The following is a 17,779-nucleotide window of genomic DNA, read 5'->3' on the forward strand; positions in this document are numbered from 1 at the left end:
ACACCTCTAATTACTTTAGCTGAAGGTTTTTCATTTTTTTCTATGAAAGCTTATAACATTGTTCAATTAAATTGTGTTCGCTCTGTTGTTGAGTGTCAGAAGGAGCTTGATGGTGCACCACTTCCATCACAGTTGATTTACGCTTGCATAATATCTGCATTATGCATGATGAAACATACAGAGAAGTATTGCATTAGGAGCTACTATAGAGTTTCATAAAACTAAAACTGGTTTTAAACTCTTGAGATTATTTCTGTAAAGACCATAATTAACCGTCATGCGAAAATATATCGTTATCAGATGGAATTATCAGATTAGGCCTATACTAACATGATAGATCTGGTGGTCACAGAATTCTCGGACGCGGGCAGTTGGTTTACTTTAAAAGTGTACTAGTATTCGATACTGTTTCAAAATAGTAGTTTAGTATTTTGTCTGTACTCAGTAACCATAATTTTGTATAACCAATCTTGTTGCAAGCCCAATTTTTGAACATTTGTCTAATAAACATCTAATTGGCCATAAGCTTACAGGTTAGTTTAATAAACGCATGTAGGTACACAAGTTACTCCAGGTTAAAACATATTTAAGGTCACTCCTTGCGATTTCATTAGACATATGTATAGATCGAAAAATAACAGCGAACGAAAGAAGTTGGCTAAAAAATTTACTTAAGATGAACTTTGAAAAACACACTTCTATTCTCAATAATCTTGAAATAACTGATTCAGTACTTTTAGAAAAAAGTATCGCGGAACAGGAATTCGGTACTGTAGTACCACGGTACTGCCCACCTCTTGATTTCTATATCTAATAATTGGACCCAAAATAGTCGGTTGCTTTTGTAGTATCAATTACAAGAAAGAAATTCCATCTTCAAGAGAACAAAGCCATTTACATGCGGATAAAACTCATTAACTATTATTATCGTTCCACGGAATAAGACTAACAGCGCGTTGCGTTAACTGTAGCAAAGTTTGACTTTTTGTGATGAAAAAATTCAATTTGTTTTGGACTTATCCAGCAGATGATATTGTTTTGTTGTTGATATAGTAATGCGACCAACGGATTTGCACCTACAAGAAATAACACCCAAAAAAGTCCACCAAGAAGCGTTAGTGCAACCACGCAAAATTGTTTTTCAGCGTCTTCAAGGTTTCTTTCGATAGTTTTGGACACTTCGTATGCTCATGTATATTTGCTTCAGGCCGGCATACATGAAGGCAAACTGTCGCGTGTGGTGTGTTTTCTTTTGTGCAATAGCGCAGTATTTTGTTTCGTCTGTCTCCAATGCCGTGATACCTTAACTGGTTTTAACAGAGCACATGTGTGGGCAAGCAATTTGTCCTTCACATATATAAAAGCTACCTAAAGAGAAGTTTAAGGCTTAGTTCCATACATCGCCGTCCACACTTCACCACCACATATAAGGCTTAAGTAATCTATTATAACACAGCGAATAACCTTCAGTATAGCCAACTCTTTGTTCAGTATCAACGTAGAAGGAGACATTATGTTAATTCAGTTGATTGTATGAATCGTTTGCTAGAAATCGAACCATGCATTATAAACTTACTTCAACACAACTGTAAAAACGCCATAAGACACATAATTTATGCAAATTGTTTAAAATGATGATATATAATTTATATATAGTAGTTCGTTTGTCACATTTAAGATATTTTTCATAAACTCTTACAAGAAATATCTGCAAATGTTTCACATTAAACACAATATTTGTGACCTGAGCTCATTCATTAAAACTTGTATGGATGTGAATGATGATGAATGAATGATGAATGGTTTGATTTGATCAATTTAACGAACAGTTTTATCAATCAGAAAATTTGAAGTTTATCGCTTGAGTGGTGAAGCGAAACAAAACTAGAATTTCATGTTTTGTTTTGCTTCCCGGGTGCTGTACCGCATGGTAACAAGACAAAATAAGCAATTTATATAACGCGTTTGAACATAGTACTTTGCACGTCGATAGCAAAATACAGTACTAGTCATTGCAAAAAAAAAGTTGGATGAATAATCGGAACCAGGTTGTTTAGTTGAAGCAAATCGTGACCTGATCAGTTTGTTTGTTCTTACATGCAGTTTTGATTTTGCAGACAATTTTTTAAGGCAAGCGGAATAGGTCGTATGTTAGTCATAACAGCAAACAGTTTTTTATAAGGGAAGTGACATAGGTCAAATCTCAGCCCTACATCATCTTTGATTCTGCGTTTACAGTTTATATTTGTGTACAAAAATTACCAGACCAGAAAGTTTAGCGTATGTTGAATCGGTAAGCAAATGGGTTTCATCCTATTCTTAAAGATCAAGCGAGGCACATAAACAAGTAAAATAAAAACGTTTATGGATGGAAGAGGTTTGATCCTTTGCTAATTTCATGTACTGGAATTTCTACGGCAATTGATTTTATTCCAACGTGAACTGAGCTGATTACGATTGGCTTTATTGCAACCTTCGCATTCCAGTGTTTCATCATATACGAAATTAATGTTTGAGTCTCGTGAATTGATCATTATGGTATCATACGCATGGACCTGTTCATTTTAAACAAAAATGGAGTATGTTACTGCTTTGCAAAATACAACGTTGAAAACAAGGGTTAGATTTGATTAAAAGAGGCACTAGATCGGTTAGGACTTAGGCTAATTCATTTGCATGGTGTTTTTGTGTTGCAGAAGCAAATTCTGGGCTAAGAGTTCTTTTAAATTAAAACTTTTGGATATTGCGAAAGATTCTTTTATTGTGGCCACACTGTTATAGCTAGTCGATCTGAGCAGAAATAATGAATTATGTGAGTTTCAGGAAACTTTCAGGTCGTTATACCATTTTTTAACGTGGTCTGCAAGTTCACGAAATACAAATCAGATAACATAGTATGCATTTTACCAAAACTTGAATAAAAGAAGTTGCCATTAAAAATTATCTATGATGTCACTATCTAAAAAACACGGTATGTAACTCAAGGTTGGAAAGCCAAAAGTAACTTGGTTGTTGTGCGAGTAGATTTGTGCCCGACAGACAATGCAGTCTGCGATGCAACTGGTTTAGTTTCCAGTTTGTCGGTGTAATGTTCCAAAAACCTATGTATTTTCAGACCACTATCGTGGAGATCGAGCCAAGTACCTCTGTGAGGGCCAGAGTTTTTAATCAGCACTAGTTTCAACATTAGCGAAAAAACAGTCGTCTGCCAAACGCTTACCGCAGTGAGTTTGAAATAACTTAAATAATGCCAACAAAACAATATGATTATGCATAGAATAATGAGGTTATGGATCATTATCTTAATTGTCATAGCCGATGTGACCTTTGACGAACTTGGTGCCACATTCGTATCTGTCGCAAGTATTCGCGCTGTCTTGCAGTTTCCCACAGTTTTCTCGGTCGTGTGACCTTTGTGAATTAAGAATTATCTGAATGCGTCATGAGTGACCGTCAACCATAGTCTGCCGCAAGCGGGTTTTCCATTTAAGCGACCCCTTCTAGGCAGAAACTTCCAACTTCTCTTTATATGTCTTGAAAATTTGAATGGGGCCTACGAATATTGTACAAAAATGAAAAATATCCAGTTTCATCGCACGTTTTCAAACCAAACAGACAAATCGTCGTATAAACGATTTCTTAATAGCTTGGTCGTTTTATGAACCAACATTACAATTTTTCTATTTTAGGTTTACTTTTACTTTGGTTGGCCTATACCTTCTAATCTAGTATGATTTTCAAAACTTGGTTATGCCTATTGTTTCTTCTTCGCGTCACAAGCAGTGAGAAAAGTGGGTTTTGCAAATTTTTATGTGCCGTCGATAAACCATATTTTATACGTTACCGTGGGAAACAGTAAGCCACTGCTTACAGCAAAATTGTAATTGTGTTTATCTTATAGATAGCAATTGTTCTATATCAAACGCGTTTTACTGTTCGGACGGTGGGTGCATAGAGAGCAAATACTTCTGCGATTTCCACCCAGACTGCAGGTAATATATAACAAAGCTGTCCAGAAAAGAATATATGTCAATCGACTTGATTTATATATAAAATAATTTTTTTTTATATTTCTTAAAATCACGCTTTTAATTTTCTGTAAATCATAAGGGGTAGGCTATAGTTGACATTTTCTAAAACTGTAGCCTGTACAGTATAAGGTTACTGTACTTGGTTCTACTTTTTAGTGATGGCAGCGACGAGATACCCTTCAACGAAACTATTCACGGCGAAAAAGACGGAATTTCCTGCATTGTTAAACGAAAACGTGGCTCTTCAGGGAGGGATGCTCCGGTTAGAGCTTGTCTCCTTACACCCGAACATGTTTGCAACCACGAATTGAATTGTTTTTTTGGTAAGGATTTGCTTTTGCTTGGTTTTTATATATTATTTTATGGATTTTGCGTCGGCTATTTGACATTTTTTTCTGATATGACATAATCGCATTTATCAGCACTTTTTGTTTAGACTGTGTAAGTGCATGTGTATATTAAGGTTGTGATTTTTTCATTAAAAACATTTTAAACCCACGCAGGTGAAGATGAAAGTACATGTAGTCACACATACCAATGTCAAAAACTCCCATACCCGTATACGATTTATGCAGAAAAACAATACAAAGTTAGAGTTCAGTTTTGTGACAATAAGCAGGATTGCCTAGATGGCTCTGACGAAATGAAATATAGGTAAAAGTTGCTGCAAAGGTTACTTTTGCTTTATTTCCATGTTGAAAAATTCTGTGCCCGTGTAAACATATACTATAGCCTATAGTTAAACATAACTGTAACAGTAGGCTACCACTAGAGTTACAAAATCCCTGATAATCTTTTGAAGTCCTGGAGCTAGAGGATTTCAGTGTGCTGTAACGAAAACACGGATCACAACTAAATGTCTACTTCCAACAACTTATGTGTGCGACGGAGTAGCAGATTGTGATGACGGAACAGATGAATGTCGCTGCGGCATGCAAAAAGAAGGTATATATTTATAATGAAACAAAAGGCCTTATGCAATTGAGCGCGTTTTAATTATTTATAGTGTCGAACTGTGGATACAAGCTACACTTCCAAAGCTGTTAGCAATATTTAAAAAGTCATGTTGGTATTAGCGATTATTATTTTTAAACGTTTAAACGTTTGGCTTACAAGTTAGTTTCTTAAAAAAGTAAGTTTTTATACATCAATGTATAGTAAAAGCTGAAAAAGCCAATTAATTAATCGGTTTTCACAATGTCTTCTATATGTTATTAAGAAATTATTTCTTATTTTTTTGCAGGGTTTATATATGATCGTTGCTTTCAATGTTTTGATGAATCGTTAGTCGTGCCACGAAAAAAAGTTTGTGACGGAATTTTCGATTGCCCTGACCTTTCGGACGAGTGTCTTTGTTCAATGAAGAAAAACTCGATTTGTGATCAGCTATGTAAAGGTGACAACAGATATTTTCTTGATATTCTAATGGAACATGTAATACTTATTGTTTGTTTCTTTTTCGTATATTTTTGCAAATTTGTTTCTTTTGCAACCGCGTTTTTACAATAAACTTACCACATTTTATTCTTTACAGTCGGACAAGATTGTGGTGAATGTCAAGTTGGTCAAATTATGTGTTTAAGAACAAACGCGTCTTTGCCTGTAGTTTGCTTAAACAGAACGAACATGTGTGATCAGCATTTTGACTGCCCTGATGGCGAAGACGAACGAAATTGTAATATCGACGAAATGCAGATTTTTAAATGTACCGATGAACGATCTTACATTCAATTATATCGACGTTGCGACAGTAAGAAAATAAGTTGGTTTGTTTTATTGTCGTTCTTAGTAGTAGCATATAGTGATCGTGACGTAGTAAAATACAAAAATTACATGTTTTAGAATCAGAATAATTTCAGAAAAACGTGTTTCACAATAGCAATACGTGTACTTCGCAATGTATCTGTTTGCAGATCATAACGATTGTGAGGATGGATCAGATGAAATAGGGTGCAATAATCTTCACGAGTGCCACCCTTATCTACGTAATCGCGACGGAAGTATGATTGCAGAACATTTCCTAAATTTTGAATTTATATTCCCTTACCTATTTTCCTTGTTAAAATTACATTTATCAAACATTTTTGTCATATGTAAGGGTTAATATTTATTGGTAGTTTATTTTATGACTCTCATCCAGCTTCAAGCCCCAATTTGCTTGTAAACTTAGTTTTAAAATTTTGGTTTTGTTGCAGCATATAATTTTGCCACACCCCGTTTCACAACAAAATGTGACAAGATCCCTGACTGTGCAGGGCTGGACGATGAATGTAATCAGAGTATCTGTACAAATGGATCACTTCCCGCATTTTGTTCCCATGTGGAAGCAAATGGTTTTATGTAAGAGCAACTAGTGTGAGCAATTTGTCTTATATATTAATATCCTTGCAGTAGATTAAATCCACTCTTTGTAGATTTGTAACCGAAAAACGTATAGGTACATCAGTTTAACGTGAATTCATATGTGGTTTCAACAGATGTCCAAATAGTAGGTCTTCCATAATCGGAAAAGAAATATGCGATGGGTTCCCAACTTGCAATGACACGTCGCCACCTGACTCTGCAGACGAATTCGATTGCGAAAATAGGTACTGTGTCGAAAACTTAGTTAACTGTAGTTTTGACACTGACGTTGAACCTTTCACGTTCATAATGAGTTGATTTATATTGTATTATAATAAGTTTCTATGTTATAGTGCATTGTTATGATACACTGCAGTTACAGCTCATATATAGGACAGTGTTTTTACCCTTTTCGGAGGCAAGTAAATATTACACTAAACACCTCCGAATTGGGTATACCAATCTGACCCTAACATGTTGTAAACCAGAGTGGTATAGTTTATGCATGCAATTTTTATGATTTAATCTTACCCAAACTTCGAAAAATGCAAACCTGCTCGATATAGAAGTTATATAAAAAAGAGGCCCCTATATTAATTGCTACCAATTTCGAAATGCCGTATGTACCTTCGTGATATGACTTCTGTATTTAGTGTGTTGGTTCTTCAACCACTCAATCATTGGTAAGTATATATACATTTTGTGTTGGAAAATAGAGTTATACCAAATAACTTAGTAGCCCTCTTTGAATAGTTTGGGTTTATCAAGCAAGGGCAGGAAAGCAAGGCTTAGCAAAGTTATAGAAATTAAAGCGTAGCCTATACTGTAAAGTGGGCTTACTTCACGTTCAAAATGTTTTAAGAACAAATTTTTTATAATTTTTTTTAATCTTTGTTTTCTAAACTTTTATCAATTTTCTCCTAATATTAAACATATCCCTATAAACAACAACCATACTAGCCCCAGAATTCAAGTTGCTTGCCCGAAATATAGGCAAACAACTTTTTGATTATTATCTCTGACTATGTCGCAATATTATACCTCCACCAGTCGGAATTTCCTTGATTGGTCATAACTAGGGCCCGCAAAAGTCAATAAAGTCAAAAATTTTTAAGGACCTCGTCTGACCACGAATCATAGAATAAAGTTGTTTTCAGCACCTAGGGGATTGTTTCTAAGAAGTTTATAGGTCAAAATAAAGTCAAAATTTACATTGAAGTCAAAATTTTCAATAAAGTCAAAATTTGTCAAATTATGGCTTTTGACAAAGTTTTTGTGTTTCTCGAGAGTAATTTTGTAAAAATCCTCGTGGAAGCATTGTAAATCAGGAACTGCGACACAATTAAACCATATTAACCCATAAAAGCAGGAAATAAGTCACAATGCCCACTTGGATCAGCAGTAACTTTTATCGCAAATTGTCCATCGTTTATTCATTGTTACGTATTTAAATAACTCTTACAAAACACTTCCTCTTCATAAACGTGGTCTTTTCGAAAATCAACAGTTTGGATTTTAGGAATAGCCTACTGACATTCTGTAATACAAAAATGCCTAAGCAAGCTAAATCGTCTTCAGCAAAAGTTCGACAGATTTGTCGAGATTTTTCTGATGAATTTAATGCAACTCCCGGGGGTGATTTAAGGTGCAATTTTTGCGAGGTTATAGTGAAGTGCGATAAAAAGTATTTTGTTGAAGGCCACAGGAAAAGTAAACACCATCAAGCTGGATTGGAGCAACAACAAGCATTCCCTGTTTAATTTGCTGTTTATTAGAATTTACCATGCGGAGAAAATCGAGGCAAACTGCCCTTTTTCACAAGGATAAAATAAAACAAGCTACCTAAATCTATCGCCAAAGAACACGACGCACTTTTTATAATCAATATAACACCTTGACTTTTCGACAAAATATTACGTTTGGGTCTGAAATCGACAAAATATTATGTTTGGGTAACTGGAGGAAGAACTGTGGCCTCTACAAATAAGCATTTTCGTTAGGTCAAAATAAAGTCAAAATTTGATAAAAATAAAGTCAAAAAAAATTTTTTTTAGGTCAAAATAAAAATGGCCCTAGTCATAACTCATAACGGTCGGTTGTTCATAATGGTCAAATGGTTTTCTCTGAAATGACCAGCTGCATTGCATGGGTCATGGTCTGCATTTATCATGCGTATATATCCACGCCTATGCCCCGAATTTCATGCGTGACCTTATCAATCGGATATGTTATAATGCTTGCGTTCGCATGGTGCATCCCTTTCCATGGCAGATTAACCAGTAAATATCCTTGTAATTTCTCACGTTAATCTATTTATGCTACTAATGCTTAGAAATGAAAGTGGTTTATTGAAGTTATCAAACTAAGGTGTATTTTCAAAACGCTTTGATTTGAAAACAATAAAACAAAACAAAGCACTATACAAGTCTGACATAAAAGTTAGTACACTTTTGTTTATGTACAATGTAGTAAACAGTACAGTAAAATAGAGTACTGGTAATAAGGGATGACATTTTTGAAAACACAATAACATAACGCTGACACAGTAGGAACAAAAGAGCAACGTGAAAAGTACAAAATAACAAAATGACGAAAATACGTGATTCAAGAAAGTGCGCTAGTCCAACTACGATTGCGCGTTGCAAGTTTGCCATCATCTCTTTCACTGTAAGGCATACTTGCAGTTGCACTGTTACTGTATTTGGAGTAACAGCGCTTTCTAACACCAACGAGCTTTCTAGTTGTGCACTTGTTGAAGTAATATCATAGTAAATCTACACATGCTTGAGTACACAGCCTAACATTTGGCATGCTATGTGATCCAAAGATACAACGAGTTTGCTATTGAAAATATGTATCTACATCGACATGTAAGTTAACGCGACGGCTATACCGAATATTAAAAGTACTTATTACACAAATTTACAACGCAATGAAAAAATGTATATCTGCCCTCATTCACTAGCAGTCATAACTCCTGCATAAGAAGAAATGCAGATGACATTATACAATCAATAGCTTATAATGGTACATACTGCACCACACAAAACTGATAAATGCTTTCTGGGCTCTTTGGAGGATCCTTTTATATTTTGTGAAGCCAAAAAAGACAGCAATTCATTTTCTTAACAATTAATTTGTTGTAGCCTTGACTGAAATCTATATTAGTGCCAAATTCTGCCACAGGTTAGGTATAACTTATACATACCCAGTGTATGTTTTACAAGGATCAATAACGTTATTTGTCAAAACAAACTTCTATTAGCCTACCTTTTTGTTATAGAACCCGTTTTCAATTTTGTCACTTTATTCACTGTTTTGCAGTAGCATTGGTATATTACTATTACAGGATTAAAGCATTCTGCTGAAAAAACGTAATAATTTCTGTTTACTACTGATTTTTTTTTGAGTTTGTCAAAACGTACCTCCGATTTTGCGTATATGTAGTTATGGCGGTTTTAGAAGTCTCTTGCCGTGTTATGCCAATAAAGTTAGACGAATCAACCAATAGCGACCTGGTCGATAACACTGGACAACAATTTACAACTTATTTTTTATTCTTCGCTCATTTCAAGTTTACCTAGACTAATTTTGCAATGCTGAATCCAAATCTGGTCTTAGATTTTTTCTAACACGTCACGTTTTTGAGATATGATATATGCTCACGACAACCCATAACTGTGATTTTGGCTAATTTTGGCTGAGCGGAACAAAACATTACATGTAATCAACCCAGTAATTTCTATTGAAAATAACAGCATTATCATACTGCACAATTTAACACAACCCAGGATAATTAAATCAGACAAAAATAACATTATATTCCCTCAAAAGTGCTTTATGCACTTGCTCTTTCGAGTATGTTCAGTGTCAGTTTCACGCTGAAGAAACCAGCAGTAGTCCCCCATCATGTTTGGGTTAAATCGACCTCTATACCGCGATTCCATCACAGAGATGTCTTGGTGAAATCTTTCCCCATGCTCGTCGCTCACATCACCCAGGTTTGGCGGGAAAAATTCCAAGTGTGAATGAAGAAAATGCAGTTTAACCGACATTCTGCAGCCCATTTCGCGGTATGATTCCAGCAAATTGTCCACTAGTTCCGAGTAATTTTCTGCCCTGTACTTCCCAAGAAAATTTTGTACAATCTGTACAAATGCATTCCAGGCTTTTAATTCAATTGAATTAAGCTTGGATGGAAATACTGGGTCACGGATCAAATCACGTATTTGGGGGCCAACAAATATTCCAGCTCTCAGTTTAGCATCACTTGGTATTGCACCAAATTTTTCTTTTATATGCAGGAATCCATCTCCATTGAAATCCATTGCCTTCACAAATTGTTTGATCAGGCCCAGTTTAATGTGAAGTGGTGGCAAGTACACTTTGCTCGGATCAATTAGGGGTTGGCACTTAACATTATATCTTCCAACAATGTAGTCCGTTCTCATTGGCCATTCAGTTGTGTCATAGTGGTTTGCATCGTCTCGACTGTCCCACAAACAGAGAAAGCACATATGCTTGGTGTAACCCAACTGCAATCCGAGCAAAAGTGACACAACTTTAAGGTCTCCACATATGTTCCCCCCCCTACCCCTACCCCCCCCCCCCCCCCCCCCTCTATAGTCATGGCCAAGAACATTCAAGAATGCATTAATTGTGAAAAGATAGAACATTGCATTTACAAAATAATGTCAATATTAATCTTACATAACATGCATTGTGACATAATATGACCAACAATTCGCTGGGAAAGAAAATTGCACAATACCTTGTACTGTAGAACCTTATAATATAGTGCTAATCAATGCAAAATCCGAATTTCGTGAATTTTCATATCTTGAAAACCTGACGTGATAGACCAATTCTGATTTCAGATTTGAATACAAGAGAAAGTACTTGACGGTATAAAGAAGGTATATGAAAATGAAGATATCCGTCGCAACACTTCTTATTCTCTATTCTTCATTTTCTATTATTTAAAAACTGAATTAACTCTTTTGGATGAATATATGAACTTTATATCTATATCAATGTACAAGAATAAGATTAAAACGTTTCTAAAATGCAATAGGTTCTACTGCAACGACAGCGGTGCTGTTAGCTTGCCGATTCACATCCCGATTGCTGATAAATGCAACGCTATTACCGATTGCTACGACGTGAGCGACGAAATCGGTTGTGACAATACTACTCATTTCTACTGCAAAACTGGTTTGCCAATATACATACCAAAACGAAAGGTAATAGTTTCATGAATTTTTGTTCGTCATATGGATTATTCGTGTATATTTTACATCACTGTTGTGAAAGTTTTCAGCGTAATTTCGGATGGAACAAATGTTGCATATATTATAGCTCTTGTAGTGCATTTGTGCTGATTGCAGAAACATATGCACTGAAAAGGACTTGTTATTTTTTCAAAGGTATGCGACGGCATTCAGGATTGCTTAGATGGTGAAGATGAATGCCAAGGTTGTGCAGCCAGTCCATTTTCTTCTGATGCATTTGTAATACACTCATATGCCCTGCAAGTTTTCGTATGGATTTTTGGTTAGTAAAACTTTGAAAAAGTGTTGTGTGTTTTTTATAAAGTGTATGTGCAGATTACATATTTTTTGAAGCGAAAAGGTTTTCTATAGTTGCTTATTTATAAAACTATACCTCACGAAGACATAGGTTTTTGTTATGTTATTTTACCTTTGATCATTTCCGTTTAATGCTATCAGATATTTCCAGATAAAATAACTACAAGTTTTTTAGGTATATTTAGTGCGTTTGGAAATCTTGGTGTATTAATCCACAACATTTTGCAATTGCTACGAGATCGTGCGAAAATGAGTTCCCTTGCCGTAAATCACAGGATTTTGCTTGTTAATTTAGCTTTAGCGGACTTGTTGTTCGGGGTAAGGAACAAAAAATTAAGACAAAAAAGGTTAATTGCGTTTAAGTCTGAAGATAGTCTGTTGGATTTTAAATTCTTATTCTTTTTTATTCTTTCTCCTATAGATCTATCTGCTGAGTCTTGCTGTAACCAACGCTGTTTATAGTGGTTCGTATTGTCGCCAGGATATTCAGTGGCGCGCTAGCACGACATGCAATGCGCTTGGAGTCATTGCAGTTATTAGCATTGAAAGTAGCATACTCCTGCTTTCAGTAATGGCTACAAACCGGCTCTTAATCGTCCTAAAGTAAGCGTTCCTTAAATTCTATCTTGTTAGGCCTACCTAAAGGAATGTTTCTCAACCCTTTTCTGCCAAGAAATATTTTTTTCCCTGCACAAGTTTTTGCAAACTCAAATCGCGAAAAATGTACTAACTATGGCACTTACAGGAGATTTGATCCAAGACTTTTAAGCAGACCAACATTACACCTGCTATAGCCTGACTTCATTATTAAGCTACCTGGATCGCCATACACCGTAATACAAATGAATTCAAGTGCTTAGTAGCTCTCGTTATAAGCAAACATATAGCCTATATATTTTTGTGAACAAAATTTAAAATCTGCATTATGTGAAATTTTAAATGTAAACATTAGCTCGTAGTTTATGTAATAATTGCTTGTTGACCTGCGTAGTCAAATGAGTTTGCGGACTTGTTGAGAATGGTGATCTGGTATTTTATATAGCCCACCAATAAAATACTGTAGTTGCTACCGTATAGAATAAGCTATATACAGCATGTTTAATTACCATAATTTTTTGTAGACCGTTCAAAACTCGGGTTAAAAAGCGATATGTTTTTCTTTCTTTGTTTTTTACGTGGACATTTTCGATCACTTTAGCGACAGTTCCACTGTCACAGTACCAAGAAGATTACTTTGTATCAAGTGTGTGGTAAGTAAATTTATTAAACCTAACAGAATGTAAACTTTAACATAAATCCAATTAAAATCGTTATAAAACCATTATTCTCTATCTTTGATCAACAAAAGATGTCCTCTCTCTACTTTAGGTATCGAAGCAATTCTTTCCTGACTATTGTGAATCGAAATGAAATGGAAAGTTTTGTAACCAAGCTCTTGTCTCTCCAGGATCCACTTAATCTTGTGTTTTTTAACAACTCCTATTCAGACTGGTAATGCGCTTTGTATTATCCCTTGTTCTATATGTACCACTACCGTATATGGACATCGGTTGTTTGTTAACGCCAATTTCTAATGGAATTGTTTTTGTTTTACTATTTCATGTTTACAGTTCGTTGCCTTATAATCTTGTCCGAACCTCAATATTGTTGCTTTTTAAAGGAAACCTACATGGGAAACAATGTTTGCCGTCGTGTCGCATTTGAACCCAAGTTACACCCCAGAGCATTTGTACGGATATTACTCTGCCCATGGAGTTTGTCTTCCACGTCTATATGCAGATCCGTCGTCTGATCGGTCATGGGGCTTTACTCTTTTTCTAATTATTCTTGATTTTTGTTTGTTCATATGGATATTGGGCGCTTACATCGCTATCTCTAGGTGAAATGAAGGTGCTTTCTATTCTAGGCATTATTTTTTCAATTGTGTAAAACCTGAATTGCACAAAAGATGAACGACAATTTTTCAGAACTAAATGTGTACTTGTATTTAATGTATCTAACGCTTATGGTAAAGTTCTGGTAATATTCATCTACAATTTCAAGATGAATCGTACGCCCAAACCTTGTATTCTTTCTTCTTATGTGTCAAACTTTTTGTGCAGGGTGTCACGTTCTCGTGGAAAGCAAGCCGGGCGCAATATGCGAGAAAGCTCGAACCACCTTGAAAGAAAAATTACGCGTATCATTATCACTAACTTTCTTTGCTGGATTCCGATTTGCATAATGGCTTTTGTTAAATTTGGAGGTAAATGATGTACCTCCAATATGAACTATATGCAAAGTAATATAGATAGTAGTAACTTGATGATAATAGTTACACGTTGTGACTTTTTCCTCAACCTGCTATTGGTCCCAGGTGGATACGTTTCTGATGAAGCTTATGCTGTGTCCGCCATCATTCTTCTCCCAATCAACCCCGCATTTAATCCTTTCCTTTATTCCCATTTGCCGGATCTGATCTGGGAAGCTTTGCTTCCAGTTAGAAAACGTTTTGCCTCCACCAAATGTGGAAAGTGGTGTCATGAGTCGATGGGGAAGGCAATGTCCATGAGATCCAGGCGCGAACGTTCAAGAGCTACGACGAAGACAAGTGCTGGTAAGAAGAAGTCTCAACTGGCAAAAGTTCTCAAGTTTACTTTCGTTATTGTTTTCTGAAATTTTGGACCTCTGCTTTATCTCGTGCAACATGCGTTTATAGCCATTGATATATGTACAGTAGGCTATATCAGGTAAATGCCAAAGTAGCCTCCTATATTGTCTAGTTTTGTCAAACAACTCAGAATACCTAAATCTTAACCTAAATACCCTTAAAACCTAAATAAGCGATACTATTAATCGTAAACATATTTACGTTTGGACTCAGTGAATGTTGCGAGACCCTTTGCTTTGTGTTTTTGCAATTCTTCTTGCTTTTCCTACAAGGCCGTAAGCAGAATCAAGAGTCATTTCTTGTAAAACACCGAAAAGGGTCCCCGGTAGGTAACACCGCTAAAGTCACTCCCATCTCTCGCAGACATGGTGTGGCGGGTAAATACATGAAATCGTTGTCTTCGGTAACTCATGAAAATATTTTCATGAAGAAAATAACGTAACACGTCTTGTATTTGTGCATTTGTTGGCTGTATGGACATCTCAGCATCTGCATGTCTGTCATTTATAGCTACTAACAATCAGTTACTAACTTATAACGTGATGTGAAGCTATTGCAGTCATTGTTTTTATAACATTGCAGTTTTCACGTAAAACGCATGACATTACTCATGAAGTTGTATTTTATGTGTATGTTGTCTAATTTTCTAAAAGGTAGTCTACAGGCGCTTAATTTAGACCAATAGCTTCGGCACATTTAAAATAATTGTAATTGGTTTTGTTATGCAGTTCATATTTAACATGCTTGTCTGGCATTAACCATTTGATTTGCGCAAAAGTCCCTCTATATACAGTAAAGTAAATAATGGGTTAACATGTGTGAGGTGAACAGACGGTATACTGAGCATCTTAAAACCACAACATCGCTCGGTTAATAATTGGTGAATGAAATTATTTTGTTTTTTGCGCTTATACTATCGGTTACATGAAACAAACAAGTCAAAGTTTACTTTGTGTAAAGATTTAAACTTTACAAAGATGCTAACGGCCTTGTTTTTAAACACAGACAAGACTTCGGAAATGCTTGGTCAACCTCATTCGTCCAGTCATACAACGACTGCCAACCAGGAAGCCGTAACCACAAAGATGTGATGTAGCTATTGTCTTCAGGTTCTAGCTCCACCATTGAAAAGTATTATCTTGTATGGTAAACTAGGTAAAGTATCCACCAGGCGGGTGTATACTTAGTTTTCCAACGTAAGCCTATTCGTATAGGCCAAGTATTTTTCTTACTTTGCTAGTGTATGCGTATTTTACTTGCATACCGTACTCGTGGACTTTATTATTACAAAATTTGTGTTTCCATTTGGATTTGTTACTAGTTTTGTTTCACAATCGTAATCAAGTTTAAATGTAAATTTTTTTATTTTTCTGTGTTGCTATTGAACATAACCGCTTTGTTCAGTGTTTTGTTCTTATTGTGCATAAACCATGTCGTATTGCTCTGCCGTTATCTTCAGCATTGGAATTTATCTCACAAAGATAGAATGGCATCACGCTCGAAACTCAAATGTCTAAAACTTCCTATAGGAATTCATTGTTTGTATAACAATCATTGTTCATGTGCTTCAGTGTTCAAAAACATGTATTAAAGTTTATTATATACCGTAGGCCTACTGCAGGCTATATATGCATTGTCTCTCTGCGAAAATCGGGGAAAAAACAGCCATATGCAGTAGTAAGACAAGCAGATTTATCGAACCATATACTAAAAAACGGTTCTAGGTCGATTAAACCCACGGACGATTCAACCAATGGACGATTCAACCCAGGACCATTCAACCTAGGACGATTCAACCCACGGACGATTCAACCCACTGGCCTTTCATGTACTTATGGCTTAGGTTTTTATCAAGTTACTTTGTAGCCAATTGTAAGCTTAATATTGGACATCCAAGACTCTAGAGTTAGGCCATCCTGAATAGGCCTGTACATCGTGGTTAACGGTTACGGTACCTTTACAATCGTACCAAAAATTCCAAAACAAATCATTTTCAGGCAAATCCCTATCTGTATGGCGATCGTAACAGTGAATTGTAATAAGTTACATAATTGGCATTTTAATAAGCGATTGTGTGACCTCCAGTTAGATGAAATGTAATATTTAGAAAGCTATATTATCCTTGTTTAATCATGTCATTCAACCATTGAATTCCTCAACCGACATATTTGACACAGTATATGAGTGTTTTCAAGTAGCGTCACATTTTAGAGTGTATGAAGTTAGATGGTAGGTTACTTGTGGTAAAGAACCTCGGTGACGTAGAATATGTTACATTTTAATTATTATTGTAAAATACTATCTATACTTAGCCTGATGCAAGTAACATGTCTTTCGCTGATTGGTTCATATAGCGTTATAAAAACTTAAGCTTGGTTCAAACCGGTGTGGCGTTCGGACAATTTCATAATTGCAATAATTATATATATTGGCATTGCATAAAGTTTGATTTTTCTCCAGTCTAGATAATGTAATAATGTGCAAAGCTTGTAGCGTGCTGACATAGATTGAAGTGTTTCAAGTACCTTGTTTTCGTGGTGTAATATGCGACACGTGGTTTATGGTAGCAGGTATTGTTCTAGTATCTTTAATCACAAGCGTAGTTTCAAACCAATATGTGATATAGTAAGTGTGTCAAGTGGTTTTTTTGTACTGGTGTAAAGCGGTTTGAATGCTTTGTGAGAAAAAGGCTTAAATTGGAACTGACACGTGATTATGGGCTGATTGGCTAAAAGCTGATTGGTCAATACTTTAGTATAAAAAGAAATGTTTTGTTTAAATCGCTCTCTTCTCTGACTCGTACGAATTGAATTCTTTTCTGAGTTATTCTATTTTGAATAAGTAATTGCTAACAAATTGGGAATTGGAATCATGGTGTAAATATCCTAATTCGGACAAGTTATTCGGACAATATAGCAAATTTGAACTTATGAAGTTGGTGTTGATTTAAGAAGCAATATAGAGATAGTAAAAGCAACGGAGTCAAAGACAATCATAGGAGTCAGATTATAAGACTGTAAGACTTGGTTTGGCTTAGGCCATCCCAAAACCATTACACCAACATTTTCCCATACCGGTCTCTTTTTCCTTCTCGTTTATTCATTATTCAATTTAAGTGATAGCTCGTTTCGGATTGAAAGGGATATGAAATTGTTTTCTGCTGTGAC

At 35.6% G+C, this 17,779-nt stretch overlaps 1 protein-coding gene across 11 annotated transcripts; it reads left to right on the plus strand.

Annotated features, from left to right (window-relative positions):
- Window positions 1-166: 166 nt before the first annotated feature.
- On the plus strand, window positions 167-17,542 carry LOC143446940 (uncharacterized). Of its 11 annotated transcripts, none has more exons than XM_076946809.1 (23): window positions 1,812-2,971; window positions 3,116-3,224; window positions 3,690-3,791; window positions 3,902-3,992; window positions 4,188-4,354; window positions 4,535-4,685; window positions 4,834-4,976; window positions 5,275-5,427; window positions 5,566-5,781; window positions 5,945-6,031; window positions 6,227-6,371; window positions 6,509-6,619; window positions 11,449-11,617; window positions 11,801-11,927; window positions 12,138-12,280; window positions 12,384-12,565; window positions 13,084-13,212; window positions 13,331-13,453; window positions 13,623-13,841; window positions 14,065-14,207; window positions 14,319-14,558; window positions 14,885-14,989; window positions 15,618-17,542. In XM_076946809.1, exons 3-23 carry the CDS (start codon window positions 3,731-3,733, stop codon window positions 15,701-15,703), a joined length of 2,991 nt encoding a protein of 996 aa, XP_076802924.1. In that variant the 5' UTR covers window positions 1,812-2,971; window positions 3,116-3,224; window positions 3,690-3,730; the 3' UTR covers window positions 15,704-17,542. The 11 variants fall into 11 exon arrangements, 9 of the variants coding, with proteins under 9 accessions (XP_076802926.1, XP_076802931.1, XP_076802929.1 ...); XM_076946810.1 differs by having other exon boundaries at window positions 1,812-2,812; XM_076946811.1 differs by lacking the exons at window positions 1,812-2,971; window positions 3,116-3,224 and adding an exon at window positions 167-185.
- Window positions 17,543-17,779: the final 237 nt, after the last annotated feature.

The sequence above is a fragment of the Clavelina lepadiformis genome, chromosome 2, assembly GCF_947623445.1.
Source record: "Clavelina lepadiformis chromosome 2, kaClaLepa1.1, whole genome shotgun sequence".
NCBI lineage: Eukaryota > Metazoa > Chordata > Ascidiacea > Aplousobranchia > Clavelinidae > Clavelina > Clavelina lepadiformis.

Excerpts from the sequence above, each read along its gene's own strand:
- LOC143446940 (XM_076946811.1), top strand. The coding sequence starts at position 3,731 with ATGATTTTCAAAACTTGGTTATGCCTATTGTTTCTTCTTCGCGTCACA. Across the intron at positions 11,618-11,800 it reads TATACATACCAAAACGAAAG|GTATGCGACGGCATTCAGGA; the intron begins GTAATAGTTTCA and ends ATTTTTTCAAAG. Across the intron at positions 13,213-13,330 it reads TACTTTGTATCAAGTGTGTG|GTATCGAAGCAATTCTTTCC; the intron begins GTAAGTAAATTT and ends TCTCTACTTTAG.